Here is a 20,724-nt window from a genome sequence, read left to right as displayed (position 1 = left end):
GGGTAAGACAGGTGATTTGACGAAGCACCATCTCCAGCACGTGAAGCCAACCACCCCAAGGTGATTTAAGGTGCCTTAATGGACAGTTCTGCTTGGTGGTTGGGTGCTGGAGCTCTCCTGAGCTTGGCAGGATGCTGAAATCAGCCCATATTGCCCCCAGCTGAGGGGTGCACTCAGGCATGGTCCCTGCATGCTGCAGCATGGCATCTGGCTTGCTCCTGCCCTCCAGACCTCCCTCCTGCCCGCAAGGTAGGTGTCTGCATCTAAACTTCTGAATAACTGAGCAGGAGCAGTACTGGGGGGAGAGGAGGTGATTGTTCCTGGCTTTTGTTGTCTCATATTTGCAATGTTTGTCCCCTAACTGTGGAAAGTTAGGTTTGTCTGGTTCTCCTGCCTCTGAAGAGGGGTTTTATTTGTATATTCTGCCTACTGGGTGGGCTTGGTGGCTACCTCCTTAATGTGAAGAATTGCCTGGGGTGGTATGTCTCAAGGTTTTGCTGCTGCTGTGTGCCTGAGGTTGCATTGTGAAAGGTAAAAGCTGGCATCACAGCAATTTATTTGAAAGCAAGTGGTGTTTTCTAAGGCATGTCACCCTGTGAGTCTGCCCTGGTCAGTGCAGTAGAGCCACCGGGGGGGTGGTGAGAAGAAGACAGTCCTTCCTACTGCGTGGTTTGGCTTGGGCATCGTTTGGGGAGCACGGACCAGGAGCTCCAAGACTCCTGAAACAAAATGTGTTCGGGGAGCTTTAGAGTAAGAAAGGGAGTTTGGGGCTGTGCCAAAGGACTGCAGTTTCTTTGCAAAATACCATGAGTGAGCACAGGCACCTCAGCTCGCCTTCAGCCCTGTTTAGGAGGCATCAGTTCTGGTATTAGATGAGCTGGTGCTTGGGTTTGTGCTTGTATGTGATGGCACCCGTGTGGCAGCATTGCTACCTCTGGCTGATACCCAAGTCAAAGCAAACGGCGCTCCTGGTGCTCTGAACTGTTCCTCTCCCCCAGGCAGCAGGTGCCAGACACGGTGTCCGTAAGCTGATAGCGGGATCCGTTGCTGAAAAACAATTCCAGTTTAAAAACTTATTCTCTCAAAGACCATTCCTTTAAAACAAAGAGCGTATAATTGCTATGAGCTCTGAAAAGTGCTGAAATCTCCCTGCCCTGGAGTCTGGAGGCTGGGACAGGCAGCTGGCAGCAATCAAAGAGCTGTGAGTTAATGAGCTGCTCATCAGCTGAGCCTCATTAAGTACCTGTATAGCCTCCAGCCCAGCCAGAAGCTATCTGAAGGATACTGGTGTCTTGTTGTGATGCTGGAGCTACTAGGGATGAGGGTGGGGGCACTTCTGATGGTTTGGTGGATTTATAAGTTCTTACAAAGTTTGCTGGTTTGAAAGCCCATTTCGGTTCTTGTCTGCGGGGTCCAACCGACTGAGATAAGCTTGTGATTTCTGAACACCTGTGGAAAAGGGAAAGACGAAGGGGAGCTGGTCCTCAGTCTTGGTGCACATATGCTTATTTACAGAACTCGACAAATAATAAATGAGGTGGCTGCTGAACAGGCAGTGGTTGCAGTTCAATGTGAACCTGAGGGAAAGAAATGGAAATAGTTTTAACGCACTGTGTAATTGTGCTATAAAGACTTGCTTGATTTGTAATTCTTTGACGTTGTCATGGCGTCAGCAAATACAGCAATACTGCAGGATAATTCACTGTGGGGAGGAAAAAAAAAAGAGAATATAATTTTTCTTCCCCCTTCTAAGAATTGAGGCAAAACTAAGTGTGTATTTGAACTTCTCCTTTTGAAATGCTTTCCACATAACTGGCTTTACCGAAATGGAAGGGTGAATTCATAGCTCGGATGTTTCTAAAAATGTCTCTGCCAAATGCGTGCGGCTGCTATCGCATGCCAAGTGGTCCAGAGCAAGCCAGGCTGGAATCTCTGGGGGCTGAGAATATCCAGGGGGCATGTGTGCGCTTGTCTGCAAATATGCTGGGCCCTTCTTTTGAAGGGGCGGGGAATTATCCGAATGTGTTTGTAACGGTGTGATCCCACCAGAAGTGAAATCTAAAGCAGATATTTTAATGAGATGCGGTGCCTTTTCGATCCTGTATTGCTGCAAAGTGCGCTGAGCCCTTCGTGTAATTGGTGCCCGAGTGCTTGCTGTGCTTTGCCCCTCCAGGTGGGTGATAGTTCTCCAAACCAGCAGCAGGTGCAGCATGCCAAAGGCACTCAGCTCTACCAAAGCAGCGTGGCTGCTCCTGATGCCCCGTCGTGCAAGTGCCAAGTATCCTCAATGGGTTTCTTCTAGTTGCTGACATCAATGCAGTTCTTTCTCTGAGGATAGCGGTTGAGAGAAGGACCAAAGCTCCAAAACGCGATGCTTTTCGTAGGGCTGGAAGTTTGCTCTGGTGTTGATTGGTTTCCCTGGTTATCTGTGTTTGACAGTCACAGAACAGCAGAGGTTGGATGCGCCTCTGGAGGTGACGTTTGGATGGACCTCCAGTAGAGGGGTCACTGCCCAGGGCCGTGTCCAAGTGGCTTTTGAAGCCCTCCAAGGAGGGAGACCCCACAAGTTCTCTGGGCAAGCTGTGCCAGTGCTCAGTCACCTGCCCAGTAAAGAAATGTTTCCTCGTGTTCAGATAGATCCTCTTGTGTTCTAGCTTGTGCCCAGTGCCTCTTGTCCTGGCACTGGGCACCGCTAAAAAGAGCCTGGCTCTGTCCTCTATTCACCCTTCCTTCAGATATTCATGTATGTTTATAAGATCTCCCTGACCCCTCTATTTTCCAGCCTGAAGAGCCACAACTCTTTCAGCCCACATTTGGTCCTTATTTGTACCATGAAGTAAGGTATTTTTTATACTATGAAAAACAAGCTCAGCTTAAGAGGTGGAAACAGCCTGTGTTATAGTTGGAATTTTAGCATAATATTCACCTTTCTAATGCAGCTGTTGATGGTATCATCAAACATTTTTCAGTCATGTACATTTCTAGGCATGCTTTGTAAGGAATAAGGGGATTAGCTGATGACTGTAATCTTGCCAAGACTTGATGGCTGCAAGATTTGTCATGATCTGTAGAGAAACAGGAAGGTTAACTGAACCTAAAATGCTCGCAGGTGGTGAAGGCAGACTTTTCATGCTCCTTTCCAGTTATACTGCGGTATCTGGAGCACTGTCATCTTTCTAGTTGCATTCCACACTGTGAATGTCTTTGACTCGTGGACTAATTGCAGCTGGGAAGTGCAGAACCAGCTCTTGCTCCGTCTGCTATCTCTGCACTGGTCCCACTGTGCTGTCAGGTTTTTGGCTGAATGAGTGCATCCAGGGGCTCTTGCGTCATTTCACTGCTATCTAAATGGGTAGCGAGGATCTGGGTAACAAAGGTCTGGTTTCGTTCTTATGTTCTGAATAAGGCTAAATCTACAGACACCCTGATTAATAAGGGCACATCCATAAGGACCTAGTTTTTAGAAAGAATATTTCTTAGTCCAGTTTCACTTAGACTGTTTCCATGGTATGTTTAGCCACTTTTTGCCATTGCTATCCCACCTGGATAGGTAGGAAGTCTCTTAGATTTACGTGCTTTTTTTTGCTACTTTAATGAGCTTAGTTCTTTTTATCATCAGAGGTGACCTGTTTTTCTGATCTATTTGTTCTTGATAGGTGACTTACTGAGTTTTTTTTGAAGGATGCTTATTCCTATGTCTCAGTTATGAGTTCAACAATGTTACAGCTCTTGATAGGCTCTTTCCTTAGTATGTTAATTCTGGTGCTGCATGTAAATGGGTTTCATGCAACTGGCAGCCGAGGGGAATGGCACGCTTCCAGCACAGACCTCGGGTACTACTGCGAAGGAGAGATGCAATAAATACCGGTCTCACTTCTCATGAAGCGATGAGTATCGGATGCCAAAGCGCTGGGTAAATCATGAGGCTTATGCAGCCTTGCAAAGTCACTGAAAACAATTTTGTAGGGGTTGTGAGAAGTAAACCTGGTGAAGGGCTCTCCCTGGGGTGCCGTGGCACTTCAGCGTCACGTAGAGCGCCGCGGTCCCGTCCCTCCAATTGGGCTTCCCTTTTATTTTTAAACCTGCAGCATGAGACCGATCAGATGCTATCGCTGCCGACCTTTGTCTCCTGCCGCAGCAGCGGAGCTGACTCGCACGTCCCGCTTATCTCCCTTCTCCTAGGCTGCCAGGCAGGGTCGCGGGCTGTGCCGCCGTCCTGCGAGCCGCTTTGCCCTGCGTTTGGTGTCAGTTTCTGCATGAAAGGAAAATGCCACTCGGCTGCTCTGAGCCTGGCCTGGTGATAATGCTGCGTGCGTCCCTCCGCTCCCGCGATAAGCGCCCAAAGGGCAGGCAGGGAGAACGTCTCCGCGGGGATCAGCGCACACCAGGCCCTATAGATAGAACCACATATATATAGAACAACATGAAAGCTTTTTGCTTGCTTCTTTTCAACAGCGTGCTGGCTACGTATCGCGTGCAGGGACGCTTTCGGACCTGACCCCTGCAGGGGTCTGCTCTCGCTGTGCCCGCCAGGTCCTCGCTCTGCGTCGTCCCAACGGGAACGCAGATTTGAAACTGAAACCCGCGGCCCCTGCAGAGTGTTGTTCTGTGGTCCTGATAAACGAGCGGAGAGGTGGATTGGTTTCCCTTTATCTTCAAGAAGGACAGCGGGGGAAAAAATTTGTTTGGATTATTGGCTTTTCGTAGGTGTCACCCAACTCCCCAGGAGTTGTTGCTGCTGCTGATCTGAGATAACTCTGTCAGTGGCATCTAGGTGCTGACATTATTGCTAGCTGGTCTGAAACGGAGATAAGATTTTCTATATTGAGTAAGGCTATTGATCCAGTTGGCCTCCTATCCCGTGGCTGATAATAGCAAATACTTAATGCATCCAAGAGAAGCGAGCCTTGCCTTCGTCTGAGTTTGTGCTCCAATACAACGCTGCGTATTTGGGATTAAACAAATGAATTCCTTTCTGAGCCTTGTTCGACAAAGCATTTTTCTTTTGTTTCTTATCGTTTGGATATATAATTGTGTGTGCTGCCAAAGATCTTAATGTTACTCACGTTAGTTTAAATGTCAGAGAGTATATTTGAAAATAGCTGAAGCACAAATGCAGGTAGCTCAATGCAAGTAGTTTGACGCCAGCGACTCCCAGCTTTCAGTTAGCGACTGCTTTGTGCCAGTAAGCTGTCTGCTTCTTCAAAACCAGCCACAAAAGGAGGGGAGGGGATTTCTTTATGTGCTGATTTTTATTTTTTTAATAGTTTTGTCTTGGTACTGGTATCTGCTATTACTAAATAGCAGACTTTGACCCAAACTTAGCTCCTGATCTCCCACAGACCTAACTGTAGATAGCTCTGTAGGCAAATAGAGAATATTCGCAATGAAAGACAGCAAATGGGAATTCACTTTTGGTCAAAACTGCAAGTCGGTTAATTTCTGTAAAGATGTATGTGGATGTTCATGTTTACGTACTGCAATAAGAGCTTTTGGTGTTACTGCCTTGTGAAACGCACATTAAATTACCGCTGTTAGAGGAGTCTGCAAATGTTAGTGAGCTTTAAGAGAGAAATCGCCAGCAGAGTATAGTACCAAAAACATCCAACAGTAAATACAGAATGCTTCCTTTTGGGAAGGGGGCAAAAAAAAAAAAAAAAAAAACTTCTGTGTTTATTTATAAACTTTAAGTCTTCGCTTCGGCAGAGCTATTTTGGGGGATCGAAGCCGATGTTAACAGCCCTTTCCACACTGACCTGTGATGCGTAAGGCATGGGATTTAGTGTTGTAGTAGAAACCAGACCCTTATTGTTAATTAACATATCCCAATGTTATGAAGTACCTTGTCCATGGACCCGGTGGAAGAAAAAGCTCCCCCAGGTAAGTGGAGCCACTCAGTATCTCTTGCAGCCCGTGCACACCTCCGACTCTCTGCAGCTTGCTCCAGAAATGTGCTCATCAGCCCCAGGTGCTGCTGGTGACAAATAACATTTTCTTTGCCTTTGTACACTAGGGCATTAGATGGGGTGTTTCAATTCACGATCAATTATTTTTAACTGAAGAATGATAGCCCTGTGTCTAAATTATCTCAGGGCTTAATTCACATCAGTTAAACCTTTTCAGAGGCTTATTAAAATTCCTTAAGTGTGTCCAACTTATCAGCAGTTGAGTGTCGATGGCATTGTACAAATGTTGCTATTGGAAATAACTGAAGTTTTGTTTGACTCTATTAGTCCCATATATACATATTGCGCCTGTGACTATTAATACTACTTAGTACTTACACGACTCCTTTCATCTGGCGATCAGGAGGCATTGCCCGGGGAGGCCAGCATCGTTCTCCCCTTCCTAAATATGGGAAAACCGTCGCGTCCGGCGGCTGTCTCGTACCGGGGTTTGACTTCTCCCACCAAATGCTGCCTGACTTGGCTCCCTGTCTGCCCTGCTGGGTTTTAATGAGACTTCATCTCATTAGGTGTAGCACCTGGGCGCTGCTGTTTTCTGTCTGCATGAGCACACGGCAATGGCGTGGCTCCTGCAGCAAGGCCCCCACAGTGAAGGAAGATGGATGGATGGATACAGATGGAGGGAAGGGAGGAGATGGTACTGGGCTGTGCAGAAGGCAGTGGCAGCAGTTGCTGACCTGTTTCGGAGCAGAGGGAAGTTTGAAAGGAGGTTGGAAAGGTTTCTGATGGGGAGAAGGCTGTGTGGCTGGTTCCAGAGCACCCCTGTGCTGGCAGGAAATGTGGGGAAGCTCAAAGAGGCTTGTCTGAAGTTCTCATCAGAGCCTGGCGTTGACATCTTGATACTGAGAAAGAGAGGATGAAAAAGGGAGGGACAGTCTCTGAAAGGCCTCCGGTGCCCCTAGCTCAGTTTTCCCGTGCTAATCTCCAGCAGCGGGGAGGAAGGAGAAGTCCTAATTGTCGAATAAAGGGGCTACCTGTCTGGCATCGGATGCAGCTGCTGGAGTGTGGGTTGCCAATGTGAATTTATAGACAAATATCCAGTCGGAACTGCCCGGGTTAGTGATCTCACGCGGTTCTCCCTGCTCTATTTTTTTCCCCCTCTCCTGCAATGTCAATACCCAGTTCCCGTTCCGCTCAGGCAGGTTTGTGTTTACACGGGTCTGGGTTTGCCTCTTACTGAGCTCGTACAAGGTCGCCTCCTGACTCGGTGATCGTTCATCCCAGAAACCACTAGGTCGCACTGTGAAATAAAGTTCTGCTCAGCCCCGCACCGCCTCAGCACTCACCTACCCCGCTGCGCCTCCTCGGAACAAAGCGAAGACCCATTCCGTGAGGTTGAATTTCAACATAAATGAGTCGATGCTCAATATAATAGAGTATATAGAGCTCAATATAATAGAGTATATAACAGAGAATATATAATAACACTCTGCCTTTGGGCAGGGAGAAACCAGCCGTGATATATGCTGCTGTATATGCTCTTAGATGTTTTTGGGCACTATTCAGCAAAATACTTCAGCGTGTGCCCACTCAGTACGTGAGTGAGCTGCCTGCTTGTCTTGGCGAAGCAGAGCAGAGGCTCGCGCAGAGGAAAGCCCCCCTTTGGACACACGGAGGTGTTCTGCTTTCAGTGCTAACCATCACTCAGAAGCACAATAAACTGCAACGCAGATGCTACAAACATTTCTGAAATGATTAATCTTTGGGTTTTGGCAACAGCTGCATATTTTAGCTGAGGTGTGCTGCACCCAGATATATGGCATATTATTCTCATAATAAGCTTTTTTTTGCTTTATTGGAATATAACTCCCAATTTTTTATGTAGAATTTATGAAAAAGATAGTGTGCAGTTTGGTACTCAAAACTATTTTAAGTTAAACTGAGTTTCTTCTATCCCAATGAGATTCCTTAATTCCTATATATTTCTAATTTCCTTTGGAATATATCACAAAGGACAGTGTATTGATTTTATTATGCTAGGGGTTATTCTTCCAAAGGAACAGAGTTAGATAAAACTTGGTTTTTAATTATTGACTTGCTTTTATTAAAATTACTGCAGTTAATCCAAAGTATTTATCTGATATATTAATCCCCATGTTATTCTAAAAATAAAATTGGCAAAAAAACTTTGAGCTTCAAGTTAGCAAGCGAACTTTCTGCGTTCTGTTCAGCGCAGCTCTGTGTAGCCAACCGCATAATGGCTCGTGCACACTTGTGTTACAGTTGGCTGCCGGGTATTTATGCGGGACTGCACTGGGGCCATATCGCTGCTTTTTAAAATTAGAACTTGCTCTGACGGCCGCAGGGAGAGGAGCCGTGATAAAGGGATTGAGCATCGTGCTCTGCGGTAACTGCCGGCCTTGGGTGCTTGAGCTGCAGGAACACTGAGCCACCGCTGCTGGAAAAGCTTGCCTGCTCCTTGGCTGCAGGGCTTGTGATCGCACCCGACTGGTGTCAAACGCTTTGGAAAACTTTAGCATCAGCCTTCGCTGAGGAGCTGGAAATGAGGAGCAGGAAATTATTTTCCTGTATCTGCCGCACCTCGTGTAACAGCTTTTCCATCTGCAAAGTAATTACGTTCCCAAAAGTATTTCTTGAATCAGGCATAACGCAGGACTGCTAGGGAAATAATGTGACCAAAAAGGACTGTGTTTACACAGTCTTTCATCTTGTGTAAGCTAAAGATATCCCAATTTAAGCTGAAACAAATGCCCTTATTCCGAATGGGTTGTTTTCACCTTTTTTTATATGTCTGGCCACCGAGGCTTACAGGAAACTAACATTTTGGCATCACCTGTTGCTCTGGCTGTGTCTGTGGGTGCTTGCTGGGCAGTTGCTCTACCTTATCTGGTTACGTCTGTAATATCTGCAAATAAGTTATGTGGTATTCTCATCCCCCTGAGGATTTATGGTGACCCCTCGGGGACCTTAATCGTTGGATCAGTACCCTTCTGACACCTGTAGATCAACATAAACTTGACCTTTGGTCTTGACAAATCTATCACCGCAATGCCCTTTTTTTTTTTAAGCATCCCCATTGCTGGGAGCTGGACGGAAGCGATGATGGTGGCGGGGAAGCCCTGCACCCGTCTCAAGGTCAGAAGTCAAAATGATAAAGGGTGGGTCTGTGGTACCCGGGCGTAGCCATGGGGGAGCCTTCAGGGAAGGCTCCTCTGGGCTTGTGGGGTGGGGCTCAGCGAGCTGCTGGCCCTGTGGGGCGTCCCGTGGCCTGGGGAAAGCCAGCTCTGAGCCCTGCATGTGCTCACAGGTGTGTTTTCCTGTTGCCCTGTTAGAGCTGGCTGGTGGCTGGAGGAAGAGCTCTGTAAAACGCCGTGTTCGGTGAAAGCTGTTTCCCCTTCTAGGGGTCTTGCTGATAAGATGGGATGTGCTGCCTTAAAAAGCTGCTGGTTGTGCTCATCCTATCTTTAGCTCGGGTCATCAAAAAGTGTTTTCTCTTTTTGAAAAGTCAGTTCCTCTTCGTGCAAGGCTTCCCTACGCTTGCCCCCAGCCCCATCCATTTTTCCATCCATTTAGCATGCAAGTTAATCCCTGCTCCAAAGCAGAAATTTGTCTGTGTCTTTTCGGGCTGCCCGTGTTCAGTAGGCAATGGAGGACCTTGTTCCTCACGTGAACCATCTGCCGCTGTTTGCAGCACCGTATGTGAGGTTAGATGACCCCCACAAGATTCTGCATGGAGTGTTAGGGCTAGAATTTAAATAGGGTCTTCCCAATTTCAAGATCTCACCAACTTTGAGCTTACTGGAGAAAAAAAAGCAAGACCACAAGAAGTGTGCATGCTACATAACAGGCATAAATAAGGAGCACCCCGCACAACAGCTAATCACTGCAAGACTATTTTCAGAGTGATTATTCGTTGTCCCTGAAAGTTTTCCACAACGTGTCAGTGACTCAAATTCTGAAGTTGTTTCCTTTCTTAAGGAAAAATAATATAAAATTCCTGTAACCCACACTGTTTTCTCAACTGATTCTGAATCTCCTCTAAATAGTTTTATTTTCCCTCGGAAGGTGGGTGTCGTACTGGTATCCTGCTTGATACAACAGGAATGGCATCAAGATGTGTTTGTAGAAGATGACGCTCTTCAACTGACGTACAATCTGCAAAATTTATTTCATCTAAATGGTATTTTACCAGGAAAAAAAAAAGAAGACTGTAAGTGGGGAACTAATTGCTTGAATGGCCTCTCGAGTCCCAGCCACCTGTACCTCAGCCTAAACTTGACTCCTGTCACTTATGCTCTTTAAGTGTGTCCCGTTGACTTCGGGATGAAAGGACTGAGTAGAGCTAATGAGTGCCAACGTCTTGATTTTTGGCTGCAGTTGGGAACAGCTGCGCGTAGGGAAGGAACCTGCCCAGCAAATGAAAGGAATGGCCATCTGGGAGGCAGGGGGAGGAGGAGATAGGAGGCATTTCCTTCTGCTCTGCAGTTAGTCAGGCTCTCTGCCTTTCAGGACAAATCTTGGAGGGCCAGCTTGGCTTTCTGCAGAAGAAAGAATCTTTAAATATGTTAATTTTGCATTTGTAGTAAGGGTGTGTCTTACTACCGGGGGCAAATAATTGCCTGACTCTTAGAAACCTCTCTTCTGTTTCGGTTTTACGCTGAGATTTGAATGGATCTACCCCCAATTTACCTTTTTACCTGAGACAAGTTGAGCATAATGATATTGACCCTCACCTGAAGAGTGTCTTGTGTCACCACAACTCTGACTGTGGCTTTTCTGTGCTGCAAAGCTGAAAAAGTTACTCAAACTTAAGCTTGAATCTGAATTACATGACACTTAGGAACATGTCTGTATTCAGCCTTTGCTTTGGTAGCCTATTTGCTCTGTCTTCAGCTTTTAAGGCCAAAACTCTTGATGGTCCAGCATGGTATTTTCCTCATTATGATTTCTTGTCCCTTCTTTGAGTAAATAAAAGAGCAGGATGATACCTGCTACCCAACATAGCTATCCTTGCAACAAGGCTTGTGTAACTCCTGTCGTGACCAAGAAGCCCAGCAAATCTAAGGTATTGGAGAATAAACCTTCTGTATCATGGTAATGATGGGTGTATGTATTTATGAATTGTAGAAAGGTGGAGTAAGGGTAACACTGAAGCTTGTTTACAACAGGGATCCAAACCATAGAACTGTTGTCCTCTGCGGAACAATGAGGGAAGCTCTGGGTGTGTAAAAAGGAAGGGGGGAAAAACGCCAACATTTCTACTTACCAGCGTTTTTGTGGAATGTAAAAATAAGTTTGGCACCAAGCTAATTCTTTTGTTCAGAAATGTTCACTCCACCAGAGCTTAGCCACTGGTTCAGGAGCTGTGGTGTTAAAATTTGGGGGTTTGCCTCTTACTCTGATCTGAGTGATTTAAATCCCCCTAACCCTGATGTGCCATCTCAGCAACGTGTAAATGGTGATCCCAGTAGTTTGCAGGGCGGGTGGTGCTCAGCTGAGTAACACTGGGGTGTGTAGTGGTTTAAAATGCCACATTAAAAGAACTGAAGCAGTACTGATTATTGGTTTCTAATGGGTTCTAAAATGATGCTTGGTGGCTGTAGCTGTCAGCTCTTGTGGGTGCCCCGCTGATCCCCCCCATGCAGCATGGATTGCTGCTGCACAGGTTGGTTTCAGCATGTGTAATCTGGACCTGCACGGCCAAAAGGCATCCGTCATCTCCTGCTGTGACCTTGTACCACCTGTCTGTCCCATGCAAGGCCAGCAATTAAAACGTAAGGTAATGAAGACAGCAAGACATGAAAGGGCTTTTCACTCGCTGATCAAAGGGGTAGAGTGCAGTGTTTTCACAACCAGTATATTGAGACCAATAGGACTAGAAATGTTGTTGGGAAAGAAACTAAAGATATTTGGAAAGTAACCTACAAACATCCCTGTTTTGGTGTGCTGCACTAGATGTAGTTTCCCTGTGCTCTTATTTTATTTTGTGGGAAAAGCATCAAGTACTCATTTCCACCTTGCTACCTGGGGAATAATCCTTGTGTGTATAAAAATGAAATGCTATAATATTAGTGCTGAGGACTGCCTAGGGAAACTTGGTTTCCAGTTGTAATGCCTCATTATATGAAGTCATTTAAATTTAAATTCTCAAGGAGAAATACCAATGGGCTGTAAATTGGTGTCTCAGGCCTGGCTCTCGGTGCTGCTGCAGACCAGCAGCTCTTGTGGATTTTTTATGTGCATCTAAAAGGAGAAATTAGCCCAAGGTCCCAGACAGGCATGCTGATGCCTGTGAGTGGTGGGGGAGAGATACTGCAGAACATCTCTTTTTATAGCAGCAATTCAGCTTTCCTGTTTTAAGAACTATGAGTGAGTAAAGCAAATTTTCAGCATTGCTCTAAAGGGGCTGTCCATAAAGATGTCAGCGAGGAGCTGTGTTCCCTGTGGGGGGTCTTTGTACATTTAGTGGTGACAGCACAGGACTCTTGCAATACCCATGGATGTGCAGCGTGTGGATTACTTCCTGGGCATGCAACTGGAAAGAAAAACCCAGATATGCACCATACCCCAGCGCATGTATAACAACCGCCCTAGCCCTCATAACCAGAAACAAACAGCAGCAGGATGCTAGAGCCTCAGCATGGGAGGATGCCAGAAATGCAGCCGGGTGTCAGCGTGTCCCTCCGCTTCCACTCTGAGCCTCGCGTGCTGCCTGTGCTGGTATGAGGACCTTCAGCGGGATTAACCACGGCCGTAAAGTGAAGTGTGTGTACTTGCGGGGTGGATCTGGACCTGTCCCTGTGGTGGTGAGGGAAGCGGCAGCTGACACTGTACAATGCATAAAGCAGCACACGGAACCTCAAGTCAACCAAGATTTATGTTTTCCTTCCCAGAAATAGCATAAATCATCCCACTGACATCATTAGAACTGACTTGCTGAAGCCAGGCAGTACAAATTTGTTCTAGTCTTTTGCTACTTAAAAATATAAAAAACTTACTTATTTGACTGAAGCACTCTTTTTGGGGGGTGGTGGTGGTGGCGGCCTGTTTTTTAACAGCTTCTCTTGATGACAGCCAGCCAGAACTGTGCACATGTTTGTGTGCTGCACCTCCACTGACTGCAGGGACTGCTTTGAAAGCAGCTTTTATTTCTCACAGATAGTAAGGGGTACAGAAAATCCTGGCCAGGAAGATGGGATCTGGGGGGCAATTTTTAGGAGCCAGTCCTGTGACTTATTCAAAGCCTGTGCTGGAGAACAATGCAATCTATTTAGGAAACGTCTGCAGTGCTAAAATAAACTATGGTTATATTCTTGCAGCAGCAGAGTGCACCAAATCCTAGTCCCAATATGCAGAACACCTATAAAATATTTCTGAGAGGAGGTGTTTTTAACCCTGAAAATTAGTCATCTGCTAAACAACCAGATTTCTTGGATCTAGGACCAAAACTCTTCTTTTTTTTTTTTTTTTTAAAAAAAAGACTTAAAAATGTTTTTTCCTAATACATAATAGATCATTTCATACAATTTGAAGTGCTGGACAAACTTACTTTTCCTTCTTGGGCCTGTTAACTCTTGACCTTACCCACTCTACAGTAGCATCATTCATGCTTGTTTCTCCTTCAGCCTCGCCATCTCCACAAATAGCAATCTAGTTCCAGGATGTCTCCCCAAGACCAATAAATGCTATCCAAACCTAAGGAATAAAATCGCTTTGGCCGCTAGGAGATTCTGCCCCTTCGCGAGTTGATTTTTCTTTTTGGGCAACTTCTTTTTCCAGCACATCAAACTGGGCAAGCATCGAGCGCTCGCTGCAGGCCCCGGGGGTGAGCGCTGCACTTGTGTGGCCCCTGCTTTGTGTCGGTGCAGGGGTCTGCCTGCGCTGACCCGTTTGAAAATGGGGCGCCTCCGCCTGTAATGGAGCTGGGAAAACCGCACGGGTCTCCTGACGTGCAGACCTGTGTTTTAGCCATTAGCCAGTGCTGCTTTGTTGACACCAAACAAATGTTATTTTAAGCAGGGATGACTTAACAACTGTTTTATGGTCTTGGTGGAGTCAGTGCATCAGTCGTTCAGCACAGAGCTGGTTTAAGTGTGCCCTGCTTTGCTTTTCTGGATTCTCATCTCTCTTCATGGGTTTCTGTCATCTTTTCCTTTTGCTCATGTTCAGGAAAGTTTATTTTTTGTCTTATTCTGTATCTTAGTGTATTTATCAGGGCTCCATTTACACTGTTTGTATGTGATCTGCGGTTACAGCAATTCTTTCACACAAAGACAATGAAGCTCATCTATTATTTTTTACTTTTTTTTTTAATACTGATTTCAGCCAGCCCGTAGGCTCTAATACGCATTTCAGGCAACAGCCTGGGGCAAGCGTATGCAGTAGCGTGATGGCAATGGCAGAGATGGTTTAAAGCTGGTTGGTTAGCTGAGGGACAGCTGTACAACCTTCACTGTGGTGAGAACCAACACCAACCTAGTTCAGTCAGTGCCCCTGGAGATACTCTTCTGCTCAGTGCCTTCTGAGGACTAACCGATGAGCTGCGGTGGGAAGGGAGGAGAGGGGACTTTGAGATCCTTAAAGATCCTGTGTTGGTATCCGGAAAGGAAAAAAATCAGTGTGGGTCAATGCATGGCCTGGGAAGTGGAAGAAGCAGTAATGATGAGACCACTGTCAGAGGCTGGCTTGAAGTTTGTTCTAAAACAACAAAGCAATGTGTTTTGAGAGGGGGGGGAAAAAACACCACAATTCCCTGTGGCATGGAAGTGAACTAGGAAGAAGTTAGGGAAGGCCTCGTCTCTGAAGGAGGCTTTCTTAGTGAACGATGCTCTGCAGAGGCAGTGTTACAAATGACTGCAGGAGACAGGTAATGATTTGCAAGTAATTTATTCCGTGTCGCTTTGCTAAACCTTGATTAATTAACTTCCACAAATGTATTGCCAGAGCTTGGTCTCCTGTTGGGAGAAGTCTCCATTTCCCTCTCTCTCTGCATAAAAACGTAGCACGAAGCTGATATTGTAGTAAATCAAGCACCCAGGAATGAAAGATCAGCCTCCAGTCTGAAAGCTCCCAGTCTCCTTTCCTCACTCTGGAGACAATGAGGAATAGCATTTTAAAGGTGTTGATTCTTCTTAATAATCCCCGTTAACAAGAAATCACTTACTGCTGATATTGATCTAAACTGTTGTCAGTGAGATGAATTAGGAGCAGGGGCAGGGGAGAGAGGGCTGTTGATCTGTTGTTTTCCTGCCGGGCTCCTCCAGCACACTTTGGCTGATTCCTGCCAGGACCAAACCTTGTTTTGTGACTCCACGGAGTAACTTTGTGTGAAAGCTCCCAGAACTCAAGGAATAAGATTCTGGCCACAGATGCACTATAGGAATTGTAGGGGTGTTATTTAGGAAAAACAATTACCTCAATTTCTAGAAAACTGCCAGAGACAAGGGATTTGGTATCAGTCCCTTACAGCTGACATGTTTATTTGTTATTTTTGTTCCTTTACAAGTTGTATGAATTCCAGATAGTTTGTGTAAGCCCACCGTACACAATATGTCTGAAGAGAAGCGGTGCTGAGCTGCACTCCCGTTACCTTCGGGTGGAGCTGGGGGCACTGAGTTCTTCTAAATAAAGCTGGCCTAGAACGGGGGGAGGGGGAAATGCCGGTGCCAGACCGCGCAATTCAAAAAAGCTGAGGAAAGGGCACTGAGATCAGATCCAGGTACAAGGATTATTAAAAACCTCTGTCCTTCACCCCCTAGCATGCCCCGAAACACTGAGAGGATCTCTGATTTCAGGCTCCCTAGGGAAACGTTCATACCCTGTGCTTCCCTCTGGAACGATGCTTTCTAAGCATATATATGTATTTTTTTTTCATATTGCTCCAAAGACCATCATGTTCAGGCAGAGACATGTCAGGTTTGATGTGTTCAGTTTTTGTAAGCAGTTGAGAGGACTGGACTTGTGTGAGGGCGTGCTGTGGTGTGTGCCGACAGCCTCGGTGCCTTCAAAATCCCGGGGAAACCTTTGTCCACCACTCAGCCCTGTTGGCCACGCCGGCTCTGGAGGCTGCTCTTGCAGGAGGCGAGCCAGACCCGACAGAGCAGAACTAGCAGCGATGGGGTGCTTGAGCACATGAACACCGTGAGTGCCCTGTGGCTGAAATCAGCATGTTGGGGGTTAATTCCTAATGAGCATTAATTCTATCCAGCTTCCCCCATATCCACCTAACGAGAGGTCTTTAACCATGCCTTGCTCTGCGGCTGCTGGAGCAGGGCTGCGCTGCTGTGCTCGCCTTCAGCCAGCTGCTGCTCTGTCCTCTGCCTGCACTGTGTTCAGAGCTGGCTCCAAAGCTCCGGCTGCCGTTCCAGGGCCCCGTCTTATCCTGCCGCGCATCTGCTCGTGATGCAATTCCCACGGGGATGGGGAAGCGTGGGGAGGAGAGGAGCGTGTGAGGGGCTGCGCATCCATCCCGTGCAAGAACGAGCACGGGGCAGTCCTGGAAGCTGGACCTGAAAGTGGTGTCCAGAACTGCCCTGCAGAGTAACGGCAGGCCAGATCCCAGCGGACGGCTGGATTCCCTGATAGCTGCGCTGCTGAGATAGGACGGGGGGAAAATAAATTTGAAGAAACGACCACATGTGAGGAAGGGGAAAAGATGTCTGGACTATGTGGAAGTGAGAGGGGTGCTGTAGACCACATCATAAAGGGCCAGCCTCTGAACAGCAGAGAGTCACGTCTTAGCTGATCTCAATGCTTTCCCTCATGTTAACTCGGGACTTGTCCTCATCGCCTGGGGGCTCCCTGTCAGCTCTGATCCTGGCCAAGCCCTGCAGCAGCAGGCTCTGACTGCAGACGATGCCAACAGCCTTGAGCCAGGCAGTAACGCTGTGCGTGCCCTATCGATAACTGAGGCACGGAACTGCCAGTGCCCCACGGCATGGCAGAGTTTAAACCTGGCTCCCTCCCGTGTTCCCTCCCTGCGGCTCTCAGGAAAGCAAACACCTCGGCTCTTCGAGCAGGCTCTTCTCTGGCTACCCTGCCGTCTCTCAGCCACCTGCTAAAGTCTGAGAGTCCCTCCGCCCCACAGACTGTGTGCGAAGAAGGCCGAAGTTAAGGTGCAGCCAGCGATCCCGGGACAGGGGACAGGAGAGGTTTTGTGCAGAAGTGGCCCTTTCCTCCCGGGCTGCACCGCTCTGGGGCTGGCCCCAGCTCCTGCACGTTCAGGGGTAGGCAGCCGTGTGTCCATGCTTTGGACCCTGCAGCCTGGCCCCCTTTGCCGTAACAAGCCCAGTGTCCCCCTGCCGGGTAAGTGTCCCCGAGGCAGGCTGGCCTCAGGGGGCACAGCCCCCTTTGCACAGCCCCAGGCAGGTGGCTGTGCCCCGTGTGGCATTAGGGGCTCCGCGAGCAGCACCCAGGGCTCGTCTGCCCCTTGCAGAGACCAGGAGGAGGTGGGAGCTCCTCGCCTGTGCCATCCTGCCTCGGGGGGTGTGGGGTTGGTCCCTTTGGGAAGGAGGGACAGAGGCTGCAGAAGGCTTCCATTCACCAGCAGCCTTTCATCCCATGTCCCAGGGCCACAGCCACCCTGTCTCCATCCCTGTTTACTGATGGGGCCGATAGGGCCAGGACAGGAGAGGTTGCAGGTTCCCCTAATCGCCTTATCACTGGGCCGGACAATCTCAGACACTCAGAGGATGTTTTGACTGCGCCGAATTACAATGTTTGTTGTTTCTCACTCCCAATAATTGACATTTGATAGCGACTACTGTAAAGGCGGCCGAGGGGCTGGGGCTGAGCCAGGAGAGAGGCAGGGGGCCCTTCCCCTCCGGCAGCCCCCGAGCCCTGTGGTTTAGGGCTTGGACTGTTTCCCCCCCTCCCCTCCTTGCGCTGCCTTTCTGTGCGAGGAAGAACTCAGCCCCCCCCAGAGCCTCCCAGTGATGGGATCTGGCCGGGAGATGGAGGCGGGGGGGACAGGGCTCATGCACAGCAGTCCTGCCCGGGCTGGGGCTTCCAAAGCAGGTTGAAAAATTATTTTTAAAAGACATTAAAAATACAAGCACGGTTTGCACTTACCAATGCGGAAATCGCGGAAATTTAGGGAGGGCTAAAAGGGGGGGTGGCAGCAGGGGGGAGCCCTGGGGGGACCTTGGCCGTGCAATGAAGGCGGGGGACGCGCAATGAAAGCCACTCTCTTTAATGACAACTCGCTGATCTCCGTCAGCTGCTACAGCAAAGGGAAAGGCGGCGGGACGAGGAGAGGACAGTGCATTTCGGTACTAACGGACGTTTTAGTGCATAACCCTACAGGGACCGGGGGGTCGGGGGGGCCTTGTTCCCCAGGGGGGCTGACCGCGGCTGTGCGCTGACGAGATCCCCATCAGCTGCCTGGTGAGGGGCAGCCCGGGGGGGCGCTGAGCTGGCCGGGCAGCAGTGACCGTACGGGAAGTGCAAAACTTAAACGTGGATCTCAATAATAATTAGTATAAGAGTAAAAAAAAAATAATAATTACGGGTTGTAGGGCTTGGCTCGCTGTTGTTCGGTTAGTGGGAAGAAGGCAAGCAAAACGAGCGGCTGTTTTGTAGGAAGGAAGGGGAGGAATTACCGGGACGAAGACCCCACTGGAAGCAGGGAGCCAGAAGGGTCCAGCACGGCCTGGGGTGGGAGCAGCCCCCCAGTGCCAGCTCCAAACACCGGAGGCCTCCCCACAGAGATGGGTGCCAGGCTCCTGAGCTCTGGCGGGATGCTCCAGTGACCCGTCCTCGTCCCCCCGCAGCCCCCAAGTGTCCCGAGAGCGGCTCCCAGGCGCGGCCGAGGCCCCTCCCCGGTGTGGGGTTCCCCTGTGGGGCCGCCCTACCAGGCTCGGATCCCGTGCAACGTGGAGATGCCCGCGTTCCCCTGCGGGATGGGTGTCTGCACCGAATTCAAGTCCCCCACGCTGAAGTTCATGAAGTTGTTGCTGGCCGCCGAGGGCTGCATGGGCTGCACGGAGGGGTAGTTGCAGTTGTAGTTGGCGTTGCAGGCGGGGCTGTTGTAGTTGGGGTACGCGGGGTAGGCGTTGTAGCTATAGGGGTTAATGCTGACGTTATAGGGCGAGCTGTAGGGAGAAGACTCCCCCAGGCAGGGCTTCCCGTCCCGCACCAGCACCGGCACGGCTATCCGCCGGGGCGGCGGGATCCCCACCATCTCGAGGGTCTGATCCTGTCTTTGCCTTTTGCATTTATACCTTCTATTCTGGAACCAAATTTTCACCTGGGTGGAGGTGAGCTTTAGGACGTTGGCTAGATGGTCTCTTTCGGGAGCCGAGAGATATTTCTGCTGCTTGAACCTTCTCTCCAGTTCGTAGACTTGGGCCTGGGAAAAGAGGACGCGAGGTTTCCTCCTCTTCCTCTGTCTGGGGCGCTCGGGATCGTCCAGGTCTCTCTTCTCCTGCTCCAGGCTCTTGTGCAGGGAGCACAGCTCTGCAGCAAAACAAACGGGCAAAGGAAAAAGAGGGAAGGGGGGGAAAAAATAAAAAAATAAAAAAATAAAAAGAAGGGAAGAAGAGCGGTATTAAACAACCCGTGTGTACTGAGAAAGACCCTGCAGCGCCGTCTCTTCCCCCGACCGCACTGCTGCTGGCCTGCTCTTGTGGCAGCGGCACTGTCTCAATCATGCTTGCTCAAGTCTCAAGTACCTCTTTAAGCAATTTGTCTTTATTATTATTATTATTGTTACTATTGTTATTATCATTATTATTCTTTTGTAAACAAGGAGGCTCCGCGCCGATTTTAGTCACGCTCGTCTCTGCCACGGCTTGGCTTTCTCGCACGTGCGCCCTTTATATTGAACCCCAGCTGCGGAGGTAGGCTCAGCAGAGCTATTAATTAGAAATAAAACTTGTTGCCTCATTTCTCTTCGGACGCGATGGAGGCCTCGGGTGTAACATTGTGCCTTTGCCTCCTGCTTCCGCAGCGAGCGTGGCTGTTGAGGGGCCAGGGGTCTGTCCCCTCCGAGGGGCTGCAGGGCCGGGGGGATGTCTGGAGGGGGGTATGGGGGATATGAGATGCTTCTCCTCCCCTCGCTTTGCTTCCCCCGAGCCCCTCGGCCGGGCAGCAGCGGGCAGCCGAGGCCGCTCGCGGTGCCTCCCGCAGCCTCCCCGCGCCATCCCCGCAGCGCCTGGCCGCTCGCCTTTACCTTTCTTATCCGCCTTGGGGTCCTTGGCTGAGTCCATCTCCGCGTAGCTCTTAACGTAGTAAGGGCTGGGGAAGGCCGCCTTGCCCGGGGGAGGCTCGGGCAGCTCCTCCCGCAGGTCGGGCAGGCCGGGGGGCTCGGTGCCGAAGGCCTCCTGCTTGAAGGCGGCCAGCATGCAGGAGGGCGACGGCAGCTCCATGGGGGCCAGGCCGCTCTGGTGCTGCTCCAGGTTCAAAATATCCTTGACCGAGAAAGGGGTCGTCGTCACAGGGCTAGGAAACATGGCAGAGGAGAGCGGGGCAGCGGCCGGAGCCCGGGGTCATGGAAAAGGAGGCGAGGAGCAGCCGAGGAGGAGCGGCGGTGGAGCTCGCCGAGGGGGCACATAGCATCCCCGCCAGCAGCCTCGCCTTGTGCACTGCAGGCAGGTAGGAGCGGACCATAAGGGATTGGAAGGAGGGACTAGGCACTTTTTGGGTGACTTTAGCTTTCTATTGGCCAACATTGCGGTGATGGTATGAGAGATGCAAAGTTGCATGTCACCTAATATAGTAATACATCTCCAAAACATCCCCGCTCGTTTAAAGGGGCGGCACTGTATTTATCCAGCTTTCCCCGCCGAGTTTGTTGATC

The 20,724-nt window shown here is 49.2% G+C and overlaps 1 protein-coding gene and 1 long non-coding RNA gene across 2 annotated transcripts in view; one reads left to right on the top strand and one right to left on the bottom strand.

Annotated features, from left to right (window-relative positions):
* Positions 1-18,705: 18,705 nt before the first annotated feature.
* Positions 18,706-20,544, bottom strand: NKX2-5 (NK2 homeobox 5). The gene is made up of 2 exons (XM_013191885.3): positions 20,098-20,544; positions 18,706-19,382 (listed from the first exon to the last, which is right to left on the bottom strand). Exons 1-2 carry the CDS (start codon positions 20,375-20,377, stop codon positions 18,775-18,777), a joined length of 888 nt encoding a protein of 295 aa, XP_013047339.1. The 5' UTR covers positions 20,378-20,544; the 3' UTR covers positions 18,706-18,774.
* The window catches only part of LOC125184912 (uncharacterized), an 88,623-nt gene continuing 88,341 nt past the window's right edge, over positions 20,443-20,724 (top strand). Inside the window, exon 1 of the long non-coding RNA XR_010834963.1 lies at positions 20,443-20,519. This is a non-coding gene — a long non-coding RNA (uncharacterized lncRNA). The remainder of the gene's footprint in view (positions 20,520-20,724) is intronic.

Source organism: Anser cygnoides, chromosome 14, assembly GCF_040182565.1.
Source record: "Anser cygnoides isolate HZ-2024a breed goose chromosome 14, Taihu_goose_T2T_genome, whole genome shotgun sequence".
Classification (NCBI taxonomy): domain Eukaryota; kingdom Metazoa; phylum Chordata; class Aves; order Anseriformes; family Anatidae; genus Anser; species Anser cygnoides.
This window is presented reverse-complemented; position numbering and strand designations above follow the sequence as displayed.